Raw genomic sequence first — 24,592 nt, forward strand, 5'->3', positions numbered from 1 at the left:
GTCATACTTGTCTCAACTAAAAGTCTCATTTGTCATTCATTCTTATCATAAAACCACTAAAACCATTAGATTTACTGCTGTTCAAAGAATGTGTTAACAACTGAATTCCATTTACCTAGGCTCAGAGTGGCAATGAATACATTTAAATATTAGAAGAATATGATAAAAAAAAGTTACTAATGACCATCAAAAGCATATTTTAAAGTGTTTTCATAAAAGAACCTAAATTACGATAGCTTCATGCACGCCGAGTGAAACATTTGAAAAACAAAACTGTCTCCTGCCAATTATACACTGATGCACATTTGTTTATGGAAGGGATTATGTTGGCACAGCACTCTATGCAGCTCATTAAAGGAGATGACAAACTGTAGAGCACCCTTTTTGAAGTCAAGAATTGGGAAGTTGTTTAATTTTAATTCGCTCAGTGAACAAACTTCACAATTTCTGGAAGTGACATGACACAGTTTTACTACTTGCAACATTTTCCTCCATTTTATAAATTAAACAGAACAAGGATGCAGGAGAAAATTACAAAGAATGCAATTCAGTTAACATTGATATATCAAGCCAATCTTGTATAGATTATGAAATTGACAGGGTTTGGAGGTTGGTTAACTATTTAACAAACTAATTGCTACTTTGGAATCCCTTCCAAGTTTGCTATTGAACTATTGAAAAATTCCCAATTTACAAGTTTCTTGCTTAGGACAAGGAGTAATGAAGTTGGATTCACTTCTTGAAGTAGGCTTGTGTATCAAAAGATAAGATATACTTTCCTTCAGTCAAAAATTTCAGTAAAATAATGGATGCAGCTACATTTTAAGCACACATGTTTGGATGAAGTTAATGAACAGTTGAAGATATCCCCAGCATTTCTCAATTATGCATTATTCTTTTATTTCATTATAATGTCAATCTCTAAATCAATTTCCACTTCCCGATCCATGAAAAAGGTTAGACAATGTGAAATACTAACTTGAAACCAGGAATATCCAATAGGTTGGTCAGCCCTGTCCAGTTGATTTCCAGAACCTGAAGAGAAATTAACAACATCAGAAGCAGCAAAACAAGCAATGGGTTTGTTGAGAGGAACTTCTTTCTCTGTACAATGATATTCAATTTCCACTTTAAACATTTTCAGGCTAGAATATTAATATTTTCATGAAAGAAAATGGTGTGGTTTTAAGGGTGGTTACAGTTTGCTTCTCGAGTAGGACATTAAACTACAAAATGCCAAAGGTCTAGTTAGCCAGACAAGTCATGGTGCTCGGAGTTGCTAAGTTGATTGACTCGAAGCATCGAGCAAAGTTTTGTAGGACACAGTCATTCATTTAAAATGTGACGAGTTGATGCTGCGTGGCTACAATCCCATGCTGATCGGTCCTTGGCTTTCTATTCTTGAAAAATGGGTGACTGTCTTGCATGGAAAGAATTTTGAACATATACCATAGCTTTCGGAAGGGGATAGAAGACTTGGAGACTTTAATGTCAGATCACTCAACAGATCTTTGTTAGTGACGCTGGTGTCAGGTCAGAGGTTGTGCTTCCTCCTTTTTGTCATCAAAATCTGCATCACTCAAAGCATCTGTGGAGATCAGCAAGTTTAGAGATATTTGAATTGTATATTTGGTAGGTTCTGAAGGACGTCATGAATTGCTTGTTCTGGGTTGTTTTCCAATGGTCAAATGTTTTCAGTGATTTTTCCTTCAGATGCAAATCAGGGATGGAACAGATAGAAACCAGAGAGCTAATTCATTTGCTTGACATCAAGCTTCCAAATTATCAGCAAATTTGAACCAAAAGATGCTGTAAATTGGAAACAAAAGCAGAAGTTGTTTGAAAAGCTCAACAGGTCTTGGTGAAGTGAAATCAGCGTTAACGTTTCAGGCCTAGTGATTCATCCACAGGAGCTTCTGAGGACAGGTCACCGGACCTGCAACGTTAACACTGATTCCTCTTCACAGATGCTGCCAGACTTGTTGAGCTTTTCCAGCAACTTCTGATTTTGTACCAACAAATTTGGTTGTTTTTAGGCTGCTATTAAGGTTGCCTCAAGTTCATTGCAAAGTTTGGAAGGAATGTTCCAAGACCATTTCACCTTCTTGGTTCTGAGGGACTTCATGAATTGCTTGTTCTAGGTTGGTTTCCGTGTGGTCAAATGCTTTCAGTGGTTTTTCCTTCAAATGCAAATCAGGGATGGAACAGATAGAAACCTTGGAGTTAATGAAGGACTTCAGGACTCAGAACAACAGGCCTTACTCACTCAAATTGTTCCCTTTGATGGCCCCTTCCTCACTCTCCTTTCTCAGTTATTAAAGAACTTTCACTATTTTGCAATCCTTCATAAACTACTTACAGTCCATACATTTTATCAAATAAACATGCATATCTTGCTACAATCTGCAGAAATACGATCTAAATTCACTTCAAAGCTATCACAGGAAATAAGTGGAGGGAAAAATTATGACTTGATAGAAAAATTATAGCAATAACTGTAATGAGGGTATAGAACATAGAACATTACAGTGGTTCTGTTCGCCGAGCTGGGAATTTGTCTTGCAAACATTTCGTCCCGTCGAGGTGACATCCTCAGTGCTTGGGAGCCTCCTGTGACGCGCTTCTGTGCTGTTTCCTCCGGCATTTATAGTGGCCTGTCTCTGCCGCTTCCGGTTGTCAGTTCGAGCTGTCCGCTGTAGTGGCCGGTATATTGGGTCCAGGTCGATGTGTTTGTTGATAGAGTCTGTGGATGAGTGCCATGCCTCTAGGAATTCCCTGGCTGTTCTCTGTTTGGCTTGCCCTATAATGGAAGTGTTGTCCCAGTCGAATTCATGTTGCTTGTCGTCTGTGTGTGTGGCTACTAAGGATAGCTGGTCGTGTCGTTTCGTGGCTAGTTGGTGTTCGAGTATACGGATCGTTAACTGTCTTCCTGTTTGTCCGATGTAGTGTTTTGTGCAGTCCTTGCATGGGATTTTGTACACTACATTAGTTTTGCTCATGTTGGGTATCGGGTCCTTCGTTCTGGTGAGTTGTTGTCTGAGCGTGGCTGTTGGTTTGTGTGCTGTTATGAGTCCTAGTGGTCGCAGTAGTCTGGCTGTCAGTTCAGAAATGGTCCTGATGTATGGTAGTGTGGCTAGTCCTTTGGGTTGCGGCATGTCCTCGTTCCATTGTCTCTCCCTTAGGCATCTGTTGATGAAATTGCGAGGGTATCCGTTTTTGGCAAATACCTTGTATAGGTGCTCCTCTTCCTCTTTTTGTAGTTCTGGTGTGCTGCAGTGTGTTGTGGCCCTTTTGAATAGTGTCCTGATGCAACTTCGTTTGTGTGTGTTGGGGTGGTTGCTTTCATAGTTTAGTACTTGGTCTGTGTGTGGGGCTTTCCTGTAAACCTTTCAACAAAGACGGCATACTTAAACTACTGGACTTGTGCCTCACAACACACTTCACATTCAACAACCAAATATACGAACAAATCAACGGAACACCCATGGGCTCACCGATCTCTGGACTCATAGCAGAAGCAGTAATGCAAAAGGTGAGAACAAACAGCCTTACCACAAATTCAACCCAAACTCTGGGTCAGATACGTGGATGACACCTTTGTAATAATTAAAAGCACAGAAATAGAGAACACATACCAGATCATCAACGCCACACTCACAGGAATCCAATTCACCAGAGAGGAAGAAAAGGACAACCAACTCCCATTCCTAGACGTGATGGTACAGAGAACACCGAACGGAGAATTTACCAGAAGTTTACAGGAAAGCCACACACACAGACCAAGTCCTATACTATGAAAGCAACCACCCCAACACACACAAACGAAGTTGCATCAGGACACTATTCAAAAGGGCCACAACACACTGCAGCACACCAGAACTACAAAAAAAGAGGAAGAGGAATACCTATACAAGGTATTCGCCAAAAACGGATACCCTCGCAATTTTATCAACAGATGCCTAAGGGAGAGACAATGGAACAAGGACATGCCGCAACCAAAGGACTAACCACACTACCATACATCAGGACCATTTCTGAACTGACAGCCAGACTACTGCGACCACTAGGACTCATAACAGCACACAAACCAACAGCCACGCTCAGACAACAACTCACCAGAACGAAGGACCCGATACCCAACATGAGCAAAACTAATGAAGTGTACAAAATCCCAATCAAGGACTGCAGAAAACACTACATCGGACAAACAGGAAGACAGTTAACAATCCGTGTACACGAACACCAACTAGCCACGAAACGACACGACCAGCTATCCTTAGTAGCCACGCACACAGACGACAAGCAACATGAATTCGACTGGGACAACACTACCATTATAGGCAAGCCAAACAGAGAACAGCCAGGGAATTCCTAGAGGCATGGCACTCATCCACAGACTCTATCAACCAACACATCGACCTGGACCCAATATACCGGCCACTACAGCGGACAGCCGGAAGCGGCAGAGACAGACCATGATAAATGCTGGAGGAAACAGCACAGAAGCGCGTCACAGGAGGCTCCCAAGCACTGAGGATGTCACCTAGACAGTGGACGAAACGTTTGCAAGACAAATTCCCAGCTCGGCGAATAGAACCACAACAACGGGCACCCGAGCTTCAAATCTTCTCCCAAACTTTGAATAGAACATTACAGTGCAGTACAGGCCCCTTGGCCCTCGATGGTGCGCCGACCTCTCATACCAATCTGAAGCCCATCTAACCTGCACTATTCCATGTACGTCCACATGTTTTTCCAATGACGACTTAAATGTACTTAAAGTTGGCAAATCTACTACCTGTGCAGGCAAAGCATTCCATACCCTTACTACTCGGAGTAAAGAAACTACCTCAGACATCTGTCCTATATCTATTACCCTTCAATTTAAAGCTATGCCCCCTCGTGATCGCCATCACCATACTTGGAAAAAGGCTCTCCCTGTCCACCCTATCTAACCCTCTGATTATCTTAAATGTCTCTAATAAGTCATCTCACAACCTTCTTCTCTCTAACGAAAACAGCCTCAAGTCCCTCAGCTTTTCAGCCTGGTGGACCTCAAAGAAAATGAACTCCCTGATTGGGGCTATTAACCTGGTTCAATCAGGAAGGGAAAAAGTGAGGACTGCAGATGCTGGGGATCAGAGCTGAAAATGTGTTGCTGGAAAAGCGCAGCAGGTCAGGCAGCATCCAAGGAGCATGAGAATTGATGTTTTGGGCATGAGCCCTTCTTCAGGAAGGCGTCACTAATAAATATAAACAGGATCATCAGAGGTTCTGTTCACTCATAGCTGGTTCTGAGAAAGTTGGACCAGTATCAAGTACTATGCATGTATAAAGACAGAGCAAATTGGTGATGGGACACTAAGCTCTGTGGAGTTATTTCAATAACAATCACTTAATTACATTGACTTGGACAACAATAAAAACATTATGCACTTACATAACCTTCAGCAGAAAAACACGGGACAGAAGGAAAAATGAAAAGGGCAAGCTGCCAAACAATTTGGCGAGAGATGGAAAGGAAAATAAAAATTTGATCAAAGGGATCTATTGCAAGATAGTTTTCAAAAAGGTGGAGAGAGAAAAATAAACAGAGCCAGATGGGATTTTAGGAGGAAGTTGCAGAAACTAGGGCCAAGATAGTTAGCAGTCCGACCAGATCTGCAACTGTCAAGCAAAGAATGCTTCTGATATATGAAAGCCAAGGCTGGAGTATGGAGAAATGCAGCAAGGGACACAAACTGGGATAAAAAAAATTGTACTTTTGCAATGAGTCATGAGGTGATCAAAACATACAAAAATAGGAACCTTTTTAAAACAAAATTTAATCGGCAGATAATTAATTTAGCACTCCCATTTTTCATGTAAAATTAGCTACTTTATCAATGATTTTGATAAGGAAATGAAAATGTCCTGCTCTCTTTAGGGTTTACTTTGCTGAAATATATAAATCTCTGTCTCCAACTCAAACCCATCAACAACACAATTGCATTTTCAAACAAAAAAAAATTGAAGGCAAACATTCCCAATTACAATGCAAGACAAGTTATTGAAGCAGCTGAAGATAGTTAGAGTCGAGAGTGTGGTGCTGGAAAAGCACAGGTCAGGTAGCATCTGAGGAGCAGGAGAATCGATGTCTCAGGCCTAAGCCCTTCATCAAGGAAGAGTTCACCAGCTTCAAAATCTCCCATCCTCAATCTCATCACATGTCCAGCCCTTCCTCTTCTCCCTAACTCCTTGACCTGACCTATCTGCTCCACCCTTCCCACTGACCAATCACAATACCCCCTTACCTGCATCTAGTTATCACCATCCCAGCCCCAACCTTCTCCCTCTCCCCTCCCAGTCCAGACCCAAAACATCAACTTTCCTGCTCCTCTGTGTGACCTGCTGTGCCATTCCAGCATCTGCAGTCCTTACTGACTGAAAACTCTTAACGTTTGTTGGTGTGATGCCCTGAAGCATACAAGATTTGGAATGGCAATGAAAACTAGAAACAACTGACTTCAAACTTGTTTAAGCAACAACAAAAAAAAGGCTAACTTGGCCTTTTGCTTTACTGTAGGGTTTCCTATGACCCAACCCCCTCAATTTCCCTCAGATGGAAAGGCCAATATTATTGGGTCTGTCATGAATATTTAATGAAAGCGCTAAGAGGAAGATTGGATGGCTCCCAGCAAAAAGACAGGCATTTTTGGAAAATTAGTATGAAATATATCTGAAGCACATTGCCTGCATGTGGCATGATCGGAACAATATTCAGGCTTGGGCTGATAAATGGCAAGATGAGATAAGGAGGTTTTTTTTCAGCCAGAGGGTGGTGAATCTGTGAAACTCATTGCGACAAATGGCTGTGGAGGCCAAGTCATTGAGTGTGTTTAAAACAGAGAGAGATAGGTCCTTGATTAGTAAGGGGACTAAGGATTACAGGGAGAAGACAGGAAAGTAGGGTTGAGAAAATTATCAGCTATCTTTGAATGGTGGAGCAGACTCAATGGGTTGAATGGCCTAATTCTGTTTCTCTATCTTATGGTCTTGAGTAACAATCTGTGTCACACAATGCCAGGCAATGACTATTTCCTACAATGGAATCTAGCCATCTCCTCTTGATGTTGAGTGATATTATTGCTGCTGAGTTCCTCTACCATCACAGCTTTTACTTTTTACTTGGTTATCTTGTACTTTGGGAAACAAAAATGTTATTCTTCTGCAAGAGATGCCACAGATTACCTCAGTTTAAAGCATTCCTACACCAGTTAGAATCCACCTCAGGCAAGGGAGAATTGCTTGCAAAAGACAGGCCAATTGACTACCATGAAGTTCAGTGCCAGCACCAAACACCGGTCAACATGTAAACAAATAAATTGCCATCATTCACACTCTGTAAATTGATTTATGCTGATGACATCAGTTGTGCCCTCAAACCTCCATCCTTTGACACCCTGCACCAGATCCTTACTAAAGAGGTTACAAATTTGATGGACCTCTGCACAATTAGTATCTCACACTGAATCCTCGAAATCTCTAACCAGTATATTCCAACTTCAAAATGCAAATGCCAACAAATGAATTGTACATTTACATGGATGGTTAGGGAGTAAAGTGTGATCCGAACACAGCATACTTGGGAAAAATTCTGGATTGGACTTTGTTGATCTGTGACCTTCTGAAGGGAGCAGCAAAAGGATGAAAACTAGAAACAACTGACTTCAAACTTGCTGAATCTAAATGTGATGTTGCTACTACAACACTTTCAACCTCAGCACTTGCCTAATATACCTTGCATCAGCTTGGCAAAGGTCAAAACACACGCATCTTGTTGACTTTCAAATGAATGTAACGATGTGCACCATAACTGGAATCTTCTGCTCAATCCCTCTCCTTCAGCTTCTTGTCCTTGCAAACATCATTCCTCCTCACATCCACCAACAACCCACAGCTGATTGAAACCACCTGTGCCACACCTCACTCCATCAGGATCTGATAAATCCATCCTACAGCTCATCTTCCATCATGTGCTCATATGGAACAGCATTGCTGAGCAAAAGTCTGCCAGTAAATGTCCAATGTATCAAGGAATGGGATATACAGGAGTTCTAACCTGCTTTTTCTGTAAATTGCATCTGTTTGATGACATGTTTTGAACTACCATGACAAGAATGGTCCTTGTTAAACATGTTCAGAACAAGCCTGGACTCCTATGAAGCCAACCTCCACTTATGAACTCAATGCAAACCCCTTATGCACTTTGTTGAGACAAATAATGCTGCATATTAGAGATACCTACAACACAGCAAAGGGCCCTTGGGCCCATCGAGTCTGTGCCAGTCAAAAACTAGCACCTAACTATTTAAATCCCATTCTCTAGCACTTGGCCCCAAGGAGTGTCCCCTGTACAGACAGGGGGATGGATTAAATCACATTTAACTTAATAAATGCAGCTAGTGCTTGGCTTTGAGGATTTGCATCCACAAAATAAGAATCTTGATATTAAATAAATAATTTCCCTTAGACCCAGATGTATTCACTACCATGTCAGGAGCACAGAGATGGGACAATTTCCAGCTGCATACCTGAACTTTTAAAACTGGCTGCAATTTTAAGTTTGTAAGGGCAGGCTGGGTGTAGGCCTGCCTCGGGGATCTGCCAAAAAACTTAGAAACAAAGCATAAACCATGAAATATCCTTTGCCTCCTGCTCCCCAACCCTTACCCCTCATTAACATCTACATAAATCACCACTAGCCACCCCATTAACCTCATACTAAAGCATGCTCCTATACCTTCTCCCACTGTCCTTTATGAACTAATGACAAGTGATCGAAAGGTAGAGCAAACTCAAAGGGCCAAGTGGCCTCATCCTGCTCCTGTTGTCTATGTTTCTATGTACTTTTATCTACCCTTCATAGCACCTTATATACCCATACCAAATATGGCCAATGTAAATTGTCTGTACAGGGGACACTCCTTGGGGCCAAGTGCTAGAGAATGGGATTTAAATAGTTAGGTGCTAGTTTTTGACTGGCACAGACTCGATGGGCCCAAGGGCCCTTTGCTGTGCTGTAGGTATCTCTAATGTGCAGCATTATTTGCCTCAACAAAGTGCATAAGGGGTTTGCATTGAGTTCATAATAGTGTCTAGGGAGATGCTAGCTAAGTGAATTAGCCATAGGAAATGCAAGGTTACAGGGATAGGGGAGAGATATGGGTCTGGTGGGATGCTCTTCAGAGACTCAATGGGCTGAGAGTCTGCTTCCACAATACAGCGATTCCATGATTCTAAATGCTCACCTCCACTGTCCTTTTACCTTATACCTACCATCCACCATCGGTGGATCTCAAGACCTGTGCAGTGTTGAAATAAACAGCTCTATCTATCAGTTGGAGACTTTATATTGAGATAAACACTTTCTTTCAGTAAATCCCTTTTTAAAAGCATTTTCTTCAACTAAATAAAGCCATAAAACAATAAATATTTCATTCAGTTGCAAAAGCATTGGAATTCATGCTTCTATAGTAAAAATTCAATAACTGCTTGTTAACTGTCCAATGATATGAAATGTGCCCCACTGTGGTAAAGGATCATTGTGAAATCAGTCACGTAGCAACAATCCAGTAATGTAAGTCCTTAACTTTATGTCAAGAGACAAATGAAATAGCAAGCAACAACTTTAGAAAAAAAATCTGGAGTTTTGCTTTTATAAAGTATTAAAGGGCAGATTTTAAATGCGTTTATAGATAGGACAGGTACCTCTGACAAATGGTTTTTATAGTCTATTGAAAAGTCCAAGCAGTTTTACAGTAATGGGTTTATCCACTTTTTACCTACATTTGATACCTACTTAACAATCCTGAAGGGCCTATGATCTGTCCTGGCCTTGGTCCAAATGTGTTCCAGGACCATATTCAAGGTGGTACCTTACCTCTCCAAAAGGGCACCCTGGCTACCAAAACAAAACCGATGCTCATATCTGGCTTGGCAAAATCTAACTCGGTGTTGCACATTAGAAGAGATGTCAAAAGAAGTGAGGAAGGAGCATACTGATGATTTAAAAGGCCAGCTTCGTCCGCAGACCATACTTACATGAAACTCGCCCAGCATTAGAGAAAGAGAAAATGCCATGTTTGTGGATAGGACCTAAGATATTTAATCACTTTATTTTCACCTCACTGAAGAGCCCAATGTGTTGGGAATCTGAGCCTTAGAGCCTTATAACACCACTTTAATAAGCAAGAGCGCTTTGTGGTTGGAGCTACTATTAGAAAAAAATTGAAATGTAAAACAATGCAATAAAATGAAAAAAAGACTCACTGGTCGGTGAATGAAGAATAAAGTCACAGCTCCAACCAGGGGCATCTGATTAGATAAAGGCTCCAGGATCACTCTGAGTGTACCGTGTAGCTGCAGTACAAACATATACCATAACCATTACTAAATACCAGCTTTAAAGGACCAAAGCACTTTCTAATTGTTAACATCAATAAGTTTTGATGAGATAGGCAAACAAATCAAATCACAATTTAAAGCTGAGTGGAACATAAGATTAAAGAACTTCACAAACGAATGGTAATTTCAATGCATTGCTCTGCACATTCAAATCATTCAAGGTTACAACAAAGATTGTACAAGGAAGTATAACTGATTTGCAATTGCCAACAGCAGATACCAACAGTTATCCAATTCCTGAAGTTACTCACCTAATATTAACACATGCACTATCCGTACTTTTGCCTGTTTAAATCAGAAATGTGCAAATTTACCAAAAAATGCCAGGTTGTGATAATTTTGCACAGTGAAACTGCATAAAGACAGAAAAGATAGAATAGACTTTAAGAATGAGCAAAGAGGCATTTTTTTGGCAATTTTTGTCCTTGGTGTACAAGCATCACCAGCAAAGGCTAGTATTCGTTGCTCATCAATTTCCTTCAGAAAAAGGTAGTTGTGTCCTTTAAAACCAATTAGTTAAAATGTGGCACAGATACTGTTGGTATAGACGATTACAGATTTTAACCCAGTGCAGATGAATGAACATTGACATAAACAGGCAGTTAGTGCAGGAACAATGGCATAAGGCAGATATTTCAGAAAGTCAAAAAGAGTTAGATAATGAGTAACCATTGCCATTTGGTGTATTCTCTAGAGACTATTTAAAAAGTAGATTAAGAGAACAAAGACAATGTCTCTGCCCTTTCACGACTGGGCCTTATATGAAAACTAAAATGGAAATAGAAAAAGAGGCATAAGGATAGATTACCAATTCATACATAGTTATAATAGTAACATCTTTTCAGAGATTAACATTGCAGGGAATAACAAAATCAGAAGTTGTTGGAAAAGTTCAGGAAATCTGGCAGCATTGGGGAATAAAACCTCCTTTATGTAATTCTGTAATTTCATAGATTATTGAATCCCTACAGTGTAGAAGCTTACCATTTAGCCTATCGACTCTTTGAAGAGCATCCCACCTCGATCCAGAGTCCTACCTATCTCTATAACCCTTCACATCTCTGGACAATTTGGCATGGCCAATCAACTTTACCTAAACATCTTTGGATTGTAGGAGTAAACCGGAGCACCCAGAGGAAACCCCTAGCAGATGCGGGAAGAATGTGCAAACTCCACACAGACAGTCACTTGAGGGCAGAATCAAACCAAGATCTGTGGCACTGTGGGCAGCAGTTGTAACCACGGAGCCTCGGTACCGCCATTATTTGTTATAAGTACTCATGCCAAGGGTCACAGATTTCCTGATTGAACATCGTAGTTGAGTTTTAAATTCCAGATCAGCGATAAAATCATAACAGGCAATTTATGAAGTAGTTTAGAACAAAGAAACAATTTCAAAATATCCTACATACCTGCATTCCCTTCAGTCCAGCTTTACATACTTTCTTCACCTCCACATTAATTTCACAGTCTCCTACATAGCTGAAAGACAGACATTCTATATTAAATTCAGGTTTGCCAAATGGATTGGACACAAAGCCTGAGTGACAACCTGAGAACCGTTCATTCTGAGAAAGCCATCTTAATTGGAAATGTTAAATCTATTTCTCTCTCCCCATTTACTGCCTGCTTGTAGTGCATTCCCAGCAATTTTTATTGTTAGGTCAGATTTCCAGCATTTGCAGTATGTGATTCTGTATTAGAACAAATACAGGGTTTTCCAATCTCCAATTAGATAAAAACAGTGGGTACTGTAAATCAGAAACAAGAACAGAAAATTCTGGAAAAAGCTTAGCAGGACTTGGCAGCATCTGTGGACAGAAATCAGAATTAATATTTCTGGTTCAGTGACCCAAGGGAGGGTCACTCGACCAAAAATGTTAACTCTGATTTCTCTGCACATATGCTGCCAGACCTGTTGAGCTTTTCCAGCAATTTCTGTTCTTGTTCCAGACATATTAGGCTTAGCTTTTTAATAAAATGTCTTTGGTTATTTGCCCTCCAAGTAAACAACGCTTGTGTCTCCCACAGTCTTCTGAAAAAAATTATTGACAATTTTAATCTTAGATCCCAGAGAAAGCAAATGCTTGGCAGAACACACTATGAGCTCTGCAGAAAAGAATATTTTTGTGTTGATTTGAGAGTTAACTAGATTTCAACAGTTGTGTGCACAAAATAATCTTCTGGTTGACAATCCTTTCAGTTTTATCTGAAAAGCTGGGAACTTTGATCAGCAGGAAGGACTGGACTTTGGAAGGAAATTATGCAAGGATCTGAGGACTTAGTGCCAGTCATTGAAAAATGATCACTTCATGTGTATACACTTGATAGGATTAACCCTAGTCAAAGAGGTGCAATGGAATTGAAAACACCAAACAGTGATGTTACTGACAACTCGATGTCAGACTGATGAGCCCAATGGCACGGACTCGGCTTTATAGTGAAAGTGATGTTGAAATGATGCACTGGTCTTTCACCCTCCCACGTATTACTTCCTTCGAGTTGATGTTGAGGCTATGAGCCTATTTTTTTCCCTCAAGACTTTAAATATGTTCTGGGTTTGGAGCGAATGTTTAGGCAGGTCTCATTAATAGATTGGGTGTTTCCCAGGCTGTGTTTATAAAACAGACATCTCAGTAAAACTTAAGTAAGGATTCATATTAAAAACTGTAGTGTTAAAATATATTTTGTGCTGATAGTAACTTTTGTTTTCTACAATACTGAATCTTAAGCTTTGTTTGATGTAGAAAGCAATGATGGTACACTAAATTTCAGTCAGTTTTTAATTTTCTCTTCTGCTAAAGGCGTAGAAATCTCTCATTACAATTGCTTCATAGGAGAAGAGGCGACTGTAGCTTTTTCAAAAATGTGGCCTAACTGGTTCTTACCACCATTTGTTGTCACAATCAGTCACAATACACATTAGCTCAAAATTAAAATACTGAGGATGTTGCAAATGTGAAATAATACAAAACACGCTAGAAATACTCAGCCGATTAGTTTCTGTGGAGACAGAAAAAGAATGAACTATTCAGGTTGATGATCTTCCACGAGAGCTGTAAGGAGGAGACATAAAAAGGTTTTAAGCAAGTAGACTGGCAAGAATAGGTCTGTTCCAGTTTTTTAAAATTCATCGAAGGGATGTGGGAGTCATTGGTTAGGCCAGCATTTATTGCCTATCGGGCAATTAAGAACCAACCACATTGCTATGGTTCTGGAGTCCCACATAGGCCAGACCCAAAAAGGATAGCAGTTTCCTTCCTTAAATAGGACATGAATGAATCAGATAGGGTTTTCCAACAATTGACAATGGTCATCTTTAGAGACTCTTAATTCCAGAAGTTTATTGAATTCAAATTTCACCATCTGCCAGGACAGGATTTGAACCAGAGTCCCTGGGTTGTTACCTTGGTCTCGAGATTAACAGTCCAGCGACAATAACTCCAGGTCATCACCTCCCACATTGAAAGCAGATATTAAATGATAGGACAATGGAATAAGCAAATAAACAAAAAACAAAAAATGACTCAAAAGAGATATGATTGCAGCAGCATAATCAGTATTTACAGGGCAGTAATTATGGTAAAATTATTATTTTCTTGTAAAAAAAGGAAAAAATTTTTTTTTGAATATTACAACAGATACAAAATCAAACAATTCAAACCAATGGTAAAAAACAAACCCACTAATTACATAGATAAATTATAACTTCCAACTGAGCTAAAAAAGGAAATAATAATAATAATAATAATAATAATATATAATAATAATAAATAATAATAATAATACAACACAATGAAGCAAAGTGATAGCCCTTAATCATCGAGTGCATAAGTTTATACATATTCATATATGTTTGTAGTTTCTCCTTCCTGGATACTAGATTCATTACATAGTACTGCCATGGCTATATAAAGACTCTTATTAGTATGGTGGACAAATCTGTACCCAGCTTGTTCAAAAAGAGCCACCAGAAATTCTCAGTTTATGGTGTACCATACTCATGAGGAAGTCCAAGGGGATGTGTTCAATGACCAGCTTACGCCAGCCCAGAGGGATTTTCCAATACCCACCTAATAGAATGTTCTTTCTGGCACAAAAAAAGTGAGGATACTAAAAAGCCTTGTTTTGTGTACATCTAAAAAAAATGAATTAACAAAATCATGACGAGGAGATACCAGGTCCATTTCACCTCAGTCCCCAAGGCCTTCTCTATTTCACCTACCACAGCACTCCAGTATGCCTGCAGGGCTAAACGGACCCTGTGAAGAATGCTCAATTGCAAGGCATGGGTCCTGTTGCAAATCAAGATCCTTCTTGTATTTTCCCAGATATCCTCCCATGTTGCAGAAGAGATCTCAATGTCCAGCTTGCTCTCGCATACCTTAGAGCTGTTTGGTCTCATTCGAGAGAGCCTCACCCAATAGATGATAAATGCAGAACAGATAACATACCCTCAACACTCAACACCCTCTTCTCCATGTTGGACCTATAAGAATCAGTAAGAAGTGTGGTTTCTTTTGGTATGAAATTTCTAATTTGAAAAAAAGTGAAAAAAAGGTCCCTTCTCAGCAATTTATATAACTGAGCCAAAGGACATCAATGTCCCCCTTTGAATAAGTCACCCAGACAAGACATGTCCCGAGCTGCCCATAGTTTAAACTCCAAGTCCATCATTCCTGGTTGAAAACTCAGCATACTAACTATGGGTGTCAAAAATGATGTTTTGACAATATTGCCCTCACCCTGAAGCATTGCCCTCTACGCCTTGACTGTGTTGCTAAGTATTGGGCTATGGAAATATTCCTTAACTGTTCTCATTTTGTCTAAGAACAGCAGGTAGTAAGGGGGCACCTTGCCTGAGATGCTTCGATGTCCAACCAAAGTGAGCGAGGGATTCCCCCAGGGCCCAGTCATTCACGTAAGATAACAACAAGCTTAATTGATAGTTTTTGATATCTGGGAGGCCGACTCCTTCCAGTCAGTAAGGTCACTGCAATTTACTCAATTTAATTAGGGGTCACTTGTGATACCAGATAAAGAACTGAATTAGCGCTCAGTCTTCTAAATATTTGCTTAGTAAAGAGCAGAGGTAGCATTCACACAGGATACAACAGATGGGGCAGAGTGTTCATTTTAATGAGGGCTACCAGACCTAACCAAGAGATCAGAAGCACCTCCCACCTACAAAGGTCCTGCTTGATTCTATCAAATAAAAAGGACAAAATTGGTTTAAAAAGGCTGATCAAACATGGGAGTAATAAAAATACCTAAATAGAGAAAACCGTCCTGCGAACATCTAAAGGGGAACAGTGATCTGCCCTCAGAATCACGAACTCTCAGGAGACCACCCATGGGTATGGCCTCTGATCTCGCAAAGTTGATCTTATAGCCCGATAAAGCTACCAACTAAATTGATGCATTGTATCAGCTGTGGCACGGAGACTACTGGGTTTGACAAGACAAGAATGTCATCCGCATACAATACAATCTTATGTCACTTCGTCCCCACTTCTTGAGGGCTTATAGTGAGATCCCTATGCATTGGTGATTGCTTCTGCCGGCGGAAGCAATGTGAAAAGCAACAGTGATAAGGGCCAGCCCTTACAAATATTGAAATTGCTTGATCGCACAACATTGGTGAGGACCACGGCAAGAGGATCACTATACAAAACCTCCACCCACCTGATGAAGGCCTCTCCCAGGCAAACCACTTTAAAGTATAAAAAAAAGTATGGCCACTCGACCCTGTTAAATGCCTTTTCCGCAACTAAGGAGATCACCAATCTCTGTACCAATTGCTGCTGACATGCTTGGATCATGTTAGATAACCTCCTGACATTATCCGTCGATCTACAGCCTTTTATGAACCCTGTCTGATCTTCCTTAATGATGAGGGCAGTACAGTTTCTAGCCTTAATGCCAGAGTCTTAGACAGGATTTTGAAGTTGACATTCAGGAGTGAAATGGGCCTATAGGAAGCACAGTCCTCTGGGGCCTTACCCTTTAAGAATGGGAGAGATGTTTGCCTCTCAAAGATGGTGGGAGGAGGCCACGACTATGACAGTCAGTCACTAAACATACAAGCATCAGCCCTGACAACATATTTATAAATTCTTTATAGAACTCACTAGGTAGCCTGTAATGACCAGGCACCTTTACATTCTGGAGCAGCCTCACAGCCTCCTGCACCTCTCCCTCTGACTACGGGGCATTGAAGAAAGATTCTTGTTCAGGAGTCACTCCCGGAAGGTCCAAGTTCTTAAAAAAAAAATGACTCCATCCTAACCTGTTCACCATCACAGCTTTCAGATCGGAATACTTCAGAGCAAAACTTCCAAAATGCTGCATTAATTCTTTTACAATCGCAGGGTAATTTCCAGTAGTCTCTGTGATCGAGGTAATGACTTAGGGAGCACTCCTTTTCCTGGCAAGATATGCTAGGTACTGGCCCAGTTTATCCCCATGCTCAAACAGCCCTGGACTTGCAAATGTAAGCTTCCTTTTGGCTGTCCATGTGAGCATGGAGTTCAGTGTAGACCAAAGCGCTGTGGTCCTCTGCAGTTTACCCAGCAAAAGCCTGCCAAACTCTGCCTTTTCATTTACTTTCATACATGTCTCGAGCAAGCGTTGCTGCCCCCCTGTCCATTGCTTCTTACTGGCTGAATAGGAAACAGCTAACCCCTTCGCATAAGCTTTAGCTGTTTCCCAAAGTATTGATGGGCTACTAACTGAGCCTGAATTAATATCTAAAAAAGCCCTGAACTCAGTAGAAAAGAATTCAATAAACTTGCTATCCTTGAGGATGAAAGGGTCCAGGCACCAGTGCCTCGAGCTTACACCGTATCCTTACTCTTAACCATTAAATACAATGGGGCATGATCGGAAACAGTGAGTGTGCCAATTGTACATGATGCCACTGAGCCCAGATATGCTGCAGGTATCAGAAAAAGAGCAATCCTGGTATGGCATTTATGTGGGTTCGAAAAGAATGTGAAGTCCCTGCCAGTAGGGTGAAGGTGCCTCCAAACATCTACCAACCCCAATTCAGCACACAAACCCCTTAATTGTTTAGATCGCAAAGATGATAGCGGAGGCCCTTTAGGCAATCTGTCTGCAGTGGGGTCTATTAGACAGTTGAAATCCCTTGCTACAATAATATGCTGAGATGCAAGGTTAACCAGTCTAGAAAGTATGTCGGTCAATAACTTAAGGGGGTGGGCCAGGGGACAGTAAAGATTTAAGATCCCGTAGTCTTCTCCACGCAAACATTTAAGGATTACAAATCTCCTGTGTGTATCTTTAATACACTCTATCAACTTAAATGGGAGATTCTTTCTAACTAAAATGGCCACCCTCTACTCCTCATTTTGAAAGATGAAAAATAAACCCAGTCATACCCATTCTGTTGCAGCTGCAAATGTTCTGCATCATCCAGGTGTGTTTCTTGAAATAAAGCAACATCCACCCACTCCCTTTTAAGTCTGGAAAGTACCTTCTTCCGCTTGACTGGTGAATGAATCCCTTTAATATTCCAGGTGCAGCACTTAAACACATCCTTAGCCATAACCTTCTATAGCACCATTTAGACTCCAGAGAGCAAGAACCCAAACTACAGATCGCCGAACTTTAATGCAAAAGATTCCACAAAACCCAAATATTACATAGACTAAACTAACTACAGCCAATAAATCTACATAATTTACAAAAACTACATACAGCCAAAACAGGAAAACTGCCAAAAGCTACTGATTGGAGGAATTTACTCCCCCATTCATAGGGGGTACCTACACATCCCACAATCCCACAACCCTACTAACTATCCCAACTGCCTTCTCAACTCCTACCAGCTAGGGTCACACTACATACATTGACAACTGAGAGAGAAAAAAAAACAAGAGCAAGGTTAGTACTATAAACAAGTAAACTAAAAATAAATGTCACCCATCACTTGACGTAACATAGAGATTAAAGATAAATACTCTATCCATCCCGGACATCATTTAACTCAACTTATTACCAGAAAGGAGACTGCACCAAGCCCTTTTTAAAGAACAACAAACCAAACAGCTCTGTCCTCTATGCCTATTCGGCTGTTTGACTTAAGTTAACGTGCCCACAAAGTACTTAGTTTTCTCTGGTGAGTCGAACAACTGTATGAATCCATTATGATTGATCTGAAGCACCAATGGAGATCTTAGAGAATCCTGGATCCCAAGCTCTCTCAATCTCTTGATGCCAGCATAGGACTTCCTTTTCCAGACCACTATCGCCGAGAAGGCCTGAAAGAACGGGACCATGGAACCGCCACATACCAATGCCCTCAGATCCCTCCCTTGGGCTTTGGAGGCTTCCATGACCCTCTGCTTGTCTTTATAATGATGGAGCCTTACCGGGATAAGACGTGGACGCTGATCTGCACCTGGGTTTTGTGCCATGATCTGGTGGGCCCTTTCAATTGTTATCCTTCCCTTCTCAAACTCCAAAGAAAGAAATTCTGCAAAACTCTTCTTGAACTCCACTAATCGCTCACCTCCCGTTCCCTCCGTTATGCCAACAATGCGCAGGTTCTTTCTTCAGCTCTGTTTTCAAGTTCATCTACCAGACCCCAACAGACTTTTGCTTCCAGAGCTTCAAGCTCTGTCGGGTCAGTGTTGTGGCATGGAGCCCAGCAAACGCGATCCTAACAGGCTGCCGCCATCTTGGATTCTCTCGGTCCAAAAATATTGAACACGGGTCAAGAAAACTAATCAAAAGTTGCCCAGCTGTTTCTCCAGTGACTCTCAATGTAAGAAACTGAGGATAGAGGTCAGAAGGAGGGTAGGGCTGAGAATAAAAAGACAGGCAACCAGAAAATCAGGGCCAAACTGATGACTGAATGGGAGCATAATAATTAAAAGAGTCCCAAATTGTTAAATCGTTTCCACAATGTTAAAACAAATAACTTATTCTCACCAGGAAGTTGTCTTTAAGGCCATGGACAGTGGGAAGAGAAGTAAAAGGGCAGATGTTTTAATTCTCTAAACTCAACACTTGCTCCTTGCCCTATTTTTGTCCCCATTAGCCTTGTCCATCATTCCTATTATCCGTTAAACTCTTCTGACAACCCCATTTCTCGTTTTTTTCTAATCATAATGTAAGGTCATTGACCTGAAATATTAATTTTATCATTCTTTCTCCAGATGCAGCCTGACCTACTGAGCATTCCAGAATTTCTGTTTTACATGAATTTTAGGCTATTCATTTCTTCATTCTACTTTTTGAATTTCAGACTTATATATTTTATTGAAGAGTCATATTCGGAACATTAACACTCTTTCTGTCTTCAGGGGTTGCTTGTCCTGCTGAGTTTCTCCAGTATTTACATTATTGCACATATAAATTCTGTAAAGACAATGCACAACAATTCAGCTCATAGGCTCCTAGAGCTTTTATTTAGCACAACTGTATAAGACTTAAACATTTTATTACTTTACAACATCATGCTCTGTGAAGCGAAGGTATTGGCAGAAGCAATAAATGGAAGTCATGTTTAAAAATGTAATAAAAATACAAAAAACTGTTAAGGTTGAGTAATAAGTGCCTGTTTCCAATTCTTTGCCTGCAATGAATACCAAGATTGTTTTATATTTTCAGCAACAGACATCATGTTGTGGTTTCACACTCTTATTATGGTTTCTCACTAGTATCAAGAGCATTAAAAGAAAACAACGTGCCAAAATGTATAATATTGGGTGTACTGGGTTAACACAACTTTAGAGGAATGCAACAATCTTTCCTGGAGGAAGAAAAGGTTTGCTAGTTGTATATGACCATGTCCTAAAAATGAATAAAGAAAAATACCTGATAAACCAGAGATAGTTATAAACCAGACTGGCCACTCAAGAGACTATTGTGACACAAGTTTGGACACAAAAGTACAGATGAGAGTTTCAGCAGCTGTTGAGCTGATGATAACAGCAAGGGTCATCATGGAGGTGGAAAGAGGCAGACTTGATGATTGTATGTTTGTGTGTATTTGATTCATTCTCAGAAATTGTACAAAGCAAGTTCCTGACCCATACTGACCTTTTCAAAGGAGGGGAGGTTGAAATGAAAGTAAAGCAATTCTTCACATGTAAGAATTTTATTTTCAGTAAAAGTGCCCTAATTTGGCATATTCCAGTGCTGCTCCTGGCAATGAATGCAAGCCATGAAAAGCCATGCATCAGATTCCCCCAAAGCTTCACAAATGAGAAACATTGCTGGGAGTAGGGGTGAGGGAGATTGTAAAACCACCAGAAGAGAAAATAACAATTGCAATATCAGATTAAATCCAAAATGATTTACTGTATATCGTGTACGTTTGCAGCATCTCTGCTTGAGCAATTTAAAAAAGTGGCATCATTAACCTTCACAATAGGACCAAAATTGAAAAGAAACGACAATGAAAGCAAAGTAGTGCAGATGCTGAGATCTGAAATAAAAACAGAGTCTGCATGAAACTAAGCAGCTCTGGCAGCACTTGTGGGAAGAGAAAGAGAGTTAACTGAGTCCAACTTCATACCTCAGTTCTGAAGAAGTCATGATGAATTAGAAATGTTAAATTTGTTTTTCTATAGGAGGAGGCGGAGTTTGTCCAGAATATTTAGTTTGTATCGCACAACAGATTAAACTGATTTTGTAAAATAGTCAATACGTGTCACCAACAGAAATGTACGGCAAATGTTTGATGAAAGAAAATGTACTGTCACCACAGAACGTATTCCTGGCCAGCTGCCTGTTCAAACATGTCAGGGATTTTCTTGGATCAGCCTATAGTGCAATATTACAGAAAGCTGGTAGTCAGTGCTTGCAATTGTGCTTTCTATAATTTGACCATAAAATCAACCATACAGAAAATCCAGCATTCAAAAGTCAGTTCTGCATTTCTGAGCAGCAAAAAAATTACCCACATGAACTACAGCAGGGGCTGAGAAAGGGAGCCAATGTTCAATTACAAAGAAGTGGAGTTTACACAGATTAAACAACTAAGATGTGTGACAAATCAAGGATTTTTTAAAAAAGTGGAACATGAAATGCAAAAAATACTCAGCAAGTCTGGTAGAATGTGCAAAGAGAGGAACAGGGTCACTGTTTTAGGACAATGATGCTGGAGATCTGAAACAAAGAGAAACAGAGACAAAGGGAAACTCAGCAGATCTGGCAGCATCAGTGCAGAGAAAGCAGTTAACGTAACTAGTGATGATTCTTCAGAACTTTTTTAGGTTGAAGTTCTTGTGAAAGGTTTTAAACTTAAAATGCTGTTTCTCTGCATTAATGTTGCAAACCTGAGTACTTTTAGAATATTACATTTATATTTCAGATTTTAATTATCCTCAGTGCTTGTCTTTTTTCAAAATGTATTAATTATAGTAGCTTTTCCCAGCAATTCTTCCACACTAAAAAAAAATTTCAGAAACACTTGGTATAAGTAATGTTGCAGCTGTATGAGTCACTGTGGAAAAATAGACAACTGTGGAAAAGGAATTTTATCCGTAAAAAGAGTCAAGACAAATGCTATAATTGGACCCTGATGCCATGAATCCTAAGGTAGAGGGGTTAACAATAGCCAATCAAAGAGTTCTATTCAAGGAAGCAAAGCACAATATTGGCTGTGAATTACTGGCAAATTCTAAATGAATCCATTAGTCAATATTAAATTAGTGAGCTCTCAGGGGCGCATGGAATAATCCAAATCATTCTTGTTAAAGACAAGTCTTCTATTTCAATAGATTGTCAATAGTCGTCAAATTGATTAAAATAAAACAGTAAATGTAGAATACGTAGAAATTTCAGTTGATATTCGGCATGCTGTGTTCCAACACCCACATCTTGAAAGATCAAGGATATATTTCGCAGTATGATGATAAATTTAGTTTCAGCACAGGAAAGATATGATTAGGGTAAAGTTTATTAGAGGCTGAACAAAATGGAGGATAGCTGAAGTGATGCATCTCAGAACTGGTTCACTTTTCTTGCTTCTCACATGCTGATATACAACTATGATTTGTGTCAAAGAGTGTGGTGCTGAAATAGCAGAGATCAGGCAGCATCTGAGGAGCAGGAGAATCAACACTTTGGGCATAAGCCCTTCATCAGGAATGGGGCTTCAGGGTCAAGGGGGCTGAGAGATAAATGGGAGAGGTGGGACTGCGAGGGAAGGTAGATGGGAATGTGAGAAGTGGTTGATAGGTCAGAGTGGAGGGTGGAGCAGATAGGTGGGAAGGAAAACGGACATCTAAGACTGTTCAAGAGTGCAGTGCCGAGATAGCAGGTTGGGACAGGGATAAAGTGTGTGGGGGTGGGGGTGGGGTGGGGGAATAGGGAAAATAGGGAAACTAATGAAATCCACATTGACCTTGTGTGGTTGAAGAGTCACAAGATGTCAGATAAGGAATTATTCCACCTGGTGTTGGGTGGTTAGGGCTTGGTGATGAAGGAGGCCCAGGACCTGCATGTCCTTGGTGGAGTGGGAGCGGAAGTTAAAAAAAAAAGTGTTCAGCTACAGGGCAGTGGGGTTGGTTGGTGTGGGCATCCCAGAGATGTTCTCTGAAATGATCCACAAGTTGGCGTCCTTTCTCCCCAATGTAGAGGAGACCACATTGGGTGCAACGGATACAGTAGGTGACGAGTGTGGAAGTACAAGTAAATTTCTGTCAGATGTGGAAGGATCCTTGATCCTTTGGGGCCTCGGATGGAGGTGGAGGAGGAGGGGTGGGTGCAGGTTTTGCACTTCTTGCAGTGGCAGGGGAAGGTACCAGGAGGGGAGGGTGGTGGTGGTGGTGTAGAATGGGAGGTGGACCTGACAAGGGAGTCACAGAGGAAATGGTCTCTCACCTTTCCTGGTCCTCACCTTCCACCCCACCAAGTTCTGAATACACTGCATCATCCCCCACCATTTCCGCCACCTACAAACAAATTCCAGAGATATATTCCCCTCCCCACCGTGTGTTTTGGAGAGACCATTCCCTCTGGATCAATGTGGATTTCACCAGTTTCCTCATTTCCCCTCTTCCCACCTCATCCCAGTCCCAACTTCACATCTCAGCACCATCCTCGTGAACAGTCCTAGCTGTCCATCTTCCTTATCGCCTATCTACTCCACTGTCTTCTCCAACCTATCACCTTCACCCCACCTTCATCTACATATCGTGTTCCCAGCTACCTTCCCCCCAGGCCCACCTCCCCCTCCCATTTATCTCTCAGCCCCCTTGGCCCTCAAGCCTCATTCCTGATGAAGGGCTTAAGCCTGAAACATTAATTCTTCTCCTCCTCGGATGCCGCCTGACCTGCTGTGCTTTTCCAGCACCACACTCTTCAATTCTGATCTCCAGCATCTGCAGTCCTCACTTTCTTCTAAGTATGATTAATATCATCGTCATCAACCATCCATCAACTCAAGACTGATATCTACTCAGGGTTATGAATTTTTGCAGTGCGTCTTCACATAACGGAACAGACTGATTCTTGACATGTATACCTTTTGATACATAGGCAAGAAAGTCTCTTGGGGTCAAGAGAGACCGAATGCAGGATTTGCTTTCTCTTTGTTGCTTTCTCTACCACTACTCCTGCTTCTTCAGAAAAGCAAATTCAAAGCATTGCATTTCATTCAATCAGGGGATGTGGGCGTGTCCAGCTGAGCCAGCATTTATTGCCTATCCTTAATTACCCTCAAGGTTGTGGTGGTGAACTACCTTCTTGAACTGAGGAAGTCCATTTGGTATAGATCCATCTACAATGTTGTTTGGGAAGAAGTTCCAGAAATTTGACCCAGTGACAGTGAAGGAATGACAAATTATTTCAAAGTCAGGATAGGGGGTGACTGGGAACAGAATTTGCAGGCAGTGGTGTTTCCACAATCCCACTCCCCTTGTCCTTTTAGGCGGGAGTAGTCGTGGGTTTAGAAAGTGCTAAGCATCCTTGATGAATTTCTGCAGTGCATTTTGTAGATGACACACACATGCTTCTATCCATCAGTGGTGCAAAGAGTGAATATTTGCCAATGTGGTATCAATAAGGCAGGTTGCTTTGTCCTGGACAATGTAAAGTCTTGAATGCTGTTGAAATCTGCTCCTCAGATGCTGCCTGACCTGCTGTGCTTTCCCAGCACCACACTCTCAAC

At 40.9% G+C, this 24,592-nt stretch overlaps 1 protein-coding gene across 1 annotated transcript in view; it reads right to left on the minus strand.

The window, feature by feature from the left end:
• LOC140482319 (extended synaptotagmin-3-like) overlaps positions 1-24,592 on the minus strand; it is a 142,103-nt gene that overhangs the window by 52,231 nt on the left and 65,280 nt on the right. The window contains exons 5-7 of the mRNA XM_072579600.1: positions 11,859-11,928; positions 10,312-10,401; positions 980-1,035 (exon numbers count right to left, since the gene is read on the minus strand). Coding sequence (XP_072435701.1) covers positions 980-1,035; positions 10,312-10,401; positions 11,859-11,928 — 216 coding nt within the window. The remainder of the gene's footprint in view (positions 1-979; positions 1,036-10,311; positions 10,402-11,858; positions 11,929-24,592) is intronic.

The sequence above is a fragment of the Chiloscyllium punctatum genome, chromosome 10 (assembly GCF_047496795.1).
Source record: "Chiloscyllium punctatum isolate Juve2018m chromosome 10, sChiPun1.3, whole genome shotgun sequence".
Lineage (NCBI taxonomy): Eukaryota > Metazoa > Chordata > Chondrichthyes > Orectolobiformes > Hemiscylliidae > Chiloscyllium > Chiloscyllium punctatum.